The sequence below is a fragment of the Anser anser genome (assembly GCF_964211835.1).
Source record: "Anser anser genome assembly, chromosome: 1".
Lineage (NCBI taxonomy): Eukaryota > Metazoa > Chordata > Aves > Anseriformes > Anatidae > Anser > Anser anser.
Window position 1 is genome coordinate 101,272,619 of NC_139720.1, and position 7,936 is coordinate 101,280,554.

General features: G+C 40.0%; 1 protein-coding gene across 2 annotated transcripts in view; it reads right to left on the bottom strand.

The window, feature by feature from the left end:
* MAN1A2 (mannosidase alpha class 1A member 2) overlaps nt 1-7,936 on the bottom strand; it is a 141,963-nt gene that overhangs the window by 103,403 nt on the left and 30,624 nt on the right. For both annotated transcript variants that reach the window (XM_083852256.1, XM_083852257.1), the window contains exon 2: nt 7,675-7,930. In XM_083852256.1, coding sequence (XP_083708382.1) covers nt 7,675-7,930 — 256 coding nt within the window. The remainder of the gene's footprint in view (nt 1-7,674; nt 7,931-7,936) is intronic.

The window sequence follows — 7,936 nt, forward strand, 5'->3', positions numbered from 1 at the left end:
TGTGGGCATTGGCTTTCCTAACCCATTCTCCGCATCCTCAGACAGTGTCTCTTACTCATTCTGGGTTACTCATCTTTGCTTTTACCTTTTGTGTGCTTTCTTTTTGTGTTTGAGTTTGGCCAGGAGCTCATTGTTTGTACCATGCAGGTCTCCAAGCATTTTTGCTTAACTTCCTGTTTGACAGGAGATATGTTTCTTGAACCAGGAGATAATCCTTGAATATTAACTAGCTTTCTTGGGCTTCTCTTCCCTTTAGAGCTTTATGCCATGCAACTCTACCAAGCAGATCCCTGAAGAGATCAAAGTCTACTCTCCTGAAGTCCATCTTGCTTTTTGCCCTGCTCCCCCACTTCAGAATCCTGAACCCCACTTTCTCATAGTCACTGAAGTCAAGGCTGCCTTCGACCTCCATATCCCCCAACAATCCCCTTGATGAGTATGAGGTCCAGCAGAACACCTCTCCTCACTGACTCCTCTACCACCTGGGTGAGGAAATTATCATCAATACACGCTAGAAACTACTTAGATTGCTTATGCCCTGCTGCATTGTCCCTCCAGCAGGTCCTGAGGCACCTGAAGAAGAACAAAAAGGAACACCAGACAGTAAGTCAGTTTCAGTAGGGCCCCAACTTAAATCACTCTAAACAAATACATGCTGCACAGGAAATAAGCAAGGAAAACTAGAATTTTTAGCCCAGTCTCAGGGCTATGATACCACAGGCCTCAGTGAGGTGTGGTGGGATGGCTTGCATAATCGGAGTGCTGAGATGGATGGCTACAAGCTCTTTAGGAGAGATGGGAAAGGAAAGAAAGGAAGTGGGGGTACATTAGGAAAGGTCTTGACTGCTTGGAGCTTAGATATGGCAATGAAAGCATTGAGTGTCTCTGAGTAAGAGTCAGGGGAAGGGCAAACAATGTAGATAGTGTGGTTGGAGTATGTTATAGAACACCCAACCAGAATGAAGAAAGACAATATTCTATAAGCAGCTAGGAAAAGTGTCATGATTGCTAGCACTCATTCTCATGGGAGACTCCAACTTCGTAGATGTCTGCTGGAAATGCAGTACAGCAGGGAAGAAACAGACTAAGGCATTTCCTGACTGTGTGGAGGACAACTTCCTCACAGGTAGTGGGGGAGCCAACTAGGGAAGATGCCCCACTTGACCTGTTAGTTAAAAAGGAAGGTCTCATAGGTGATGTAATGGCTGGAGGCCATCTCAGGCACAGCAATCAGGAGATGACAGCTCTCCATCCTTGAGGAAGAAAGCAGGGCAGTCAGCAGAACTGCTACTTTGCATTTTTAGAAAGCAGATTTGGGGCTGTTAGGGACCTGGCTAACAGAGTTCCTTGGGAAACAATTCTAAAGGGCAGAGGTGTCCAGGAAGGCTGGATATTATTTAGAAATGGTATCTTGAAGGCACAGGATCAGGCCATCTCTATGTACCAGCAGAGAAGACAACCAGCCTGGTTGAACAGAGAGAGCTTCTTCAGGAACTCAAGAAAAAAGGACAAGATAGTTTATAACCTTTGTAAAAAGGAGAAGGCGTCTCAGGAGAACTATGAAGATGTTGTGAGGTTATGCCATGAGAAAATTTGAAGGGCCATAGCCCAGCTAGAACTTAACTTGGCTACTGCAGTTAAAGACAATAAAAATGTTTTTATAAATACATAAACAACAAAAGGAGGACTAAGGAAAATATACATTAATTATTGGATGGAGGGACAACATAGTGACAAGAGATGAGGAAAAGGCTGAGGTACTTAATGCCTTCTTTGCCTTGGTCTTTATTAGTGGGACTAATTGTTCTCAGGGTTTCCAGCCCACTTTGCTGGAAGACAGAGACAGGGAGCAGAATAAAGCCCTTATTATCCAAGGGGAAACAGTTAGCAACCTACTACACCACTTGAACACACAAAAATCTATGGGCGGCCAGATGGAACCCACACAAGAGTACTAAAAGAGCTGGCAGAATTGATGAGCAAGCTACTTTCAATAATTTATCAGAAGTTCTGGCTAACTGGGGAGGTCCCAGTTGACTGGAGGTTAGAAAATTTGACACCCATCTACAAGACAGGCAGGAAGTAGGCTCTGGAGAATTAGAGGCCTGTCAGTCTGACCTCAGTGCCAGGGAAAGTCATGGAGCAGATCATCTCAGCTGCCATCACAGAACATGTACAGGACAACCAGGTGACCATATGCAGTCATCATGGTGTTTATAAAGGTCAGGTCCTGCTTGACTAACCTGATCTCCTTCTATGATAAGACTGTATGCTTGGTGGATGAGGGAAAGGCTGTGCATGTTGCTTACGTGGACTTTAGCAAAACAGTTGTTTCCCACAGCATTCTCCTGTAGAAACTGGCTTCCCACAGCTTGGACAGATGCACTGATAAATGGGTTAAAAAATGACTGGATGGCCAGGCCCAAAGTATAGTTGTGAATGGATTTAAATCTGATTGTCAGCTGGTCACAAGTGGTGTTCCCAATTGCTAAGTATAGGGGCCAGTTTTAACATTTTTATTAACAATCTTGATGAGTGGATTAAGTGCATACTCAGTAAGTTTGTAGGTAACACCAACTTGGGCAGGAGTACTAATCTATTTGAGGGTAGGAAGGCTTTGGCAGAGGGGTCTGGATAGGCTAGATCAGTGGGGCACATCCCATTGTATGGCATTCAGAAATGCTAAATGCTAGGTGCTGCACTTGGATCACAACAACCCAATGCAGCAGTAAAGGCCCAGGGAAGAGCAGCTGGAAAGTTGCCTGGAAGAAATAGACCTGGGAATATGGGCCAACAGCTGGCTGAAAATGAGCCAGCAGTATGACCAGGTGGCCAATAAAGTCAATGGCATCCTGGCTTGTATCAGAAGTAGTGTAGCCAACAGGACTAGGGAAGTAATTGTCCCTCTGCATTGGGTTTACATGGCAAGGTTTTGGTAGCAGGCGGCTGCAGGGGTGGCCCCTCTGAGTCCAGAATCTGACCCTTGATAGATAAGGGCCAGTTTCGGCCAGCTCCAAAACTGACCTACCACTGGCCAGAGCTGAGCCAACAAGTGACATTGAATGCACCTCTATGAGAGCAGATTCAGGAAAGGGAAAAATACTGCTGTGCAACAGCAGCTGGGAGAGCAAAGAGTAAAGAACAGCCCTGCAGACACCAAGGAAAGTGAAGAAGGAGGGCAGAAGGTGCTCCAGGCACTGGAGCAGAAGTCCCCTGCGGCCTGTGGAGAGGCCCCTGGTGGAGCAGGCTGTCCCCCTGCAGCCCATGGGTCCCACATGGAGCAGATCTCCACGATGCAGCCCGTGGAGGAGCCCCCGGTTGGAGCAGGTGGATGTGGCCTGGAGGAGGCTGCGGCCCATGGAGAGCCCCCGCAGGAGCAGGCCCCGGGCTGGAGCTGCAGCCCATGGAGAGAAGCCCACGCAGGAAATACAATATTGTAATACAATACAATACAGACTTGTATGTCCATAAGTTCAAACTTCTCAGAACAACCATTTATAGACTTGATCAAAATAAACATTCCAGTGTTTAGAATAAGGTATATAGAGAACAACTTGCACGGGAGTGGTGAAATTATTGGGTTAAATACCCTGTTTTGCCAAACGAGCACTGGCAGTAAAGCAATAGTGTGAAGTTAGTCTGAAATGAAAAACCCGAATCCTGAATAGGGTGCAAAGAGTTAAAAGAAAGAAAATTTTAAAAAGGAAGAAAATTTAAGAAAATTTTCCTTATTTGACTGTGTAAAATTTAACTCTTCAAGGAACCAAAACTCATTAAAAACAGTGCAATATCCATAGTGATTACATTTTAACTGTGGCAAAAATTAATATTCTGAACACTAAAGGACATAATGGAAATTAAGCTTCCTAAATTCCTACTGCTCATGCAATTAGTATCTAATTTAACTTAGAAAGAAGCCAATGACTTCTAAAAGACCAGTTTTATTCTTAATTTCTTTACATTAGCCTCAAAAAAAATCTTAAAATCTTTTGAAAGATTATACAAGCCACATCTACCCTTTTATAAAACTATTATAATCTTTACATTAGTATGAAAAAATAACTACAAAATGTTAGTACTAACCTAAAGTGTAGCAACAAGAATGACTTTCAGACATGTTTATTCTTAATATAGTAATTGCTGTTCTTGTTTTGAAAAACAGCAGTTTTTTTAATCAGTTAAGTATACTACAGAAGTGCCACAAAGCCTGAATAGTAAGCAGGTGGGAAGACCTTTAACTCTCAAAATTGTTACTGTACATCAAAAATAATCAACTCAAAAATGATCCTTATTTAAATAACCAAATTAACAGAATGTTAGAATAATATAGACGAATTATACAATTCTGTGAATTAGTTACAATTAAGAATATAGTGAAACACTAAATATAAACATCAGAACCAAAGAAAAAATTAAAACCAAGAGATGCAGATTGTTTCTGGTTTATTTCATGATCTCAAGAAGCTTCCCTCTCTGTGCTCAGTAAACATCTTATTATATACAGCTTTATAAAACTCTCTTAATAGCATTGCACATCTTCTAATTATATTTACACATGCTTTCTTGAAAAATCAAAATGTTTCTAAAATATTTTAAAGTACTGCAAAACTACTTTTTATACAGTAATCAAAAAAAAAAGACTTCAGAAAGTTTCTAGTTGTTTAGAAAGAAGTAGATGTAGCAATATTTTTTTCTGTAACAGTGACAGAAACTAGTCTGCCTCCCAGCTGCAAAGAGCCATGTCCATGTTACAAATTGACCCCATCAACTAGCCCATGTCTACATTTTCACAACTTGATACTAGGTGAAATAGGCTACATACATTTGTTTTGTGAATTTCAGTAGTCTAAAGCTGTTCTGTGAGAGTAAAGTTCCTCAAATATGCATCAGGACACTTCAAAGTAAACCAAAACCAGAGCCAATTGCCTCCTCAGGACCACCTAGAACTCTGAAGCCTGACGATCAGCCTCCATAAGCACTAAACACTTCCCTAGGCAATTTTTTTCATCTTAATCCAGGCAACCGTACTGTACTGAACATCAGAAATGCTACATATACTAGATGTAGACCTGTGCCTAAGATATTATCTCCCAGAACTTGTTCTTTTTGACTCATCTGTATCTCATCTACAAAGACTATTTATATTAGTCTACAATGTTTATGGAAAACAGGGAGAGAAGGCATCAGCAATGATTGCAGCATATTTCATGATGTAGGATCGCATCAGTGATTCCAGAATCACTGAAGCATTCCGTTATACAACTGATACCCCAAGAGCAGGTTTCAGGCAAAATATTACTCATCTGACACTGTCAATACATGTTTTTACCTCAGCCACATTACATTCACAGCACGCAGCAGATGCCAAAATACAGAAGTAGATAGAGGCCACACACAAATAATACTGCAACAACATTGCATTCATCAGCATTACAATTCATCCATTCTCATTAGCAGGACTTCTAGTGCTGTATTCTACAGTCAGATGCATGAAGCTGTAGAAGAAACAGTCTGCTGCATCAAAGAACTTAAATTATGGAATTCATTGGATAGCCACAGTACCGATAAGACTGACTCAACAAAGGCAATTCTCACAACAAAGATAATGTTTCCATCATACTAGTAGGAGCCTGGACTGTACAAGTCCAGTAGTCATACTGGCGAAGAATGCTCAGCACAAAAGATGTGATATCTTAACTGAAGTACTCACCCAGCTAACAGTTCCACAGAATCTTTGGTCTGTCTATGAGAAGCTACACACATCAGAAAACACAATAGCAGCCATCAACAAATTATTTAATTAAACATCTTGTCAATGTGATTCACACTTTGACAAAGAAAAAAGGAATAAGCCTTTTACAGCACAAGATATATGGCAACTGCAGGTAAGAATCATGAGAGCTATCAGTTAAATCACTCTGGATTCCCCCACCCACAAATTACTACACCTGCAGATTTTAAACAGAAAGAATTGTCCAAACTTCACTACTTATTTTTGTCACCAAGAAAATTACTATTCTATGTTAACTTAGAAGATTTTTGTCTCCTCTCAATTGTATACATTCTGACAAAACAACCTCAGTAATGCATATTATCAATCTTCCCCTTTAATTCTAGGTTTGATCTAAAGGAACTTTACTTTTCTTCAAGCTAGTTCATCATTATTAGCTCTGCTCAGTGCTTTCACATCACTTGGTTAACTCCTTTTTATTCTACCCATTAAATCCATCAGTGGTAAACTCAAAAGGTATTTAAATATAGTAAACTCCAGTTAAAATTAAGAAGAATTGACAACTGCATGACCGTACCATTCACCATTCATTTTCATCCTACAAACAACAGTTGATAAAACAAAATTCTCTGCATAATCTCACAGGATATGATGTCTGAGGGCTCCTCAGTTTTGAAAAGCAGCCTTTTGAAGTCCACAAGTCAGTGCTGTCCTTTGAGAAACAAATCTAACAAAGCAGCATCGAGCAGATCCAATACTATATGCACAACTTCAGTCAAAAGTGTTTCTGCAAAAGTCACCAATGGAATGTGCAGACCTTCACAGGAAGGGTTTGCTACCTGTAGGTTTAAATAGCAATACAGCTCCACAAGCATAAACAGCTTTTCATTAGATGAAATCCATTCTTGCTAAGTAGCGAATATTAATATTCGAAGTAAAATTCTAACTTGGGTGACCTACCCACAGCATGTCACATACTCCAGCTGCTGTACTTCCCTATTACTAGGACAGCTATATGACTGACTTTTTTTTTTTTTAAAGAGCTTTTCAAATTCAGATGACAACTTAGTAAGTGATTACATGAGTTAAATCTTCAAGTTCTGTGGCCCCAGACATTCTTCAGTAATAGCATTTGTGCTTGTCTACTTCTGGCCTGAACCATTTGTCTGCTAACCTGACTTTGGTGCATAGAACTAATCAGACTTGGGGGGGAGGTCCCATGATGTTTCTATCGGACAAGCTAAAAACACAGATTCAGAAAAATGCCTGGTATTAATAATAAGTTCACATCATCAGGGTTAAAGAGGGCAATGAATCTCACGGGTAGAAAAGATTAGATCACAATCAGCAATTCCCATGGCGTAGACTGCCACAAAACCAAGAGTTTAAGCCAACATCTTACTTTGAATGTTTTACAGGAAAATGAGGCAATCTACTTAAATGAACTCACGGTTTTAGAGTCATTTAAAACTTATTTTGAAAAGCAAATGATAATTTGGTAATTTGCTAATCTTAGCAATAGGTCATTTTTCCCCCCATCTTTTCAACTCAATTTCATAAATATTTACCTTGCAACACTGTATCATACCATATTCTTTCAATGGAACCTGACAAAGTCAGGCTCTGCTTTAAAGATACATTGTTCCTGTTCCACATATTAATGACCAACTACAACACCACCCCCGTTCTACCCCCATACCACCAAGTTCTAGAAAAAAATCATTTTTATTATTTCACTGCATAACAATTTAACACTCCAATATCAGAAAAAAAACATGCAATAAGCTGTCAATATTTATTAATACTTGATTTGTACTTTTGACTTACTATTAATTAAAAAGATTTCTAGTCCTATTTTTCTTAGTTTTTTAATATAACCACTAAATGTCATAAATAACTGCTATCAGATACAAGAATGGGTAGGACCACATCATCATATTTACCTCTTTAATTTTGTTCCTCTTCTCTCGAATATCCGGGTCTGCTGGTTCTCCACTGTTTATCCCTATAAGATTTGGTAAAGGAACAGGGGGCAGTGGCTTGCTGTCTTTCTTTTTCAACTCTTGCACTACTTTGTTCTTTTCTGTCTGAATCTCAGCTTGTATCTCATCACGTGATTTCTTCAATTTCTCCTTAGCCTCTTCCAGAGCCTTTTCATGATCTGCTCGGATCTTATTTCTCAGACGTTCCTCTTCTTCTCTAGAG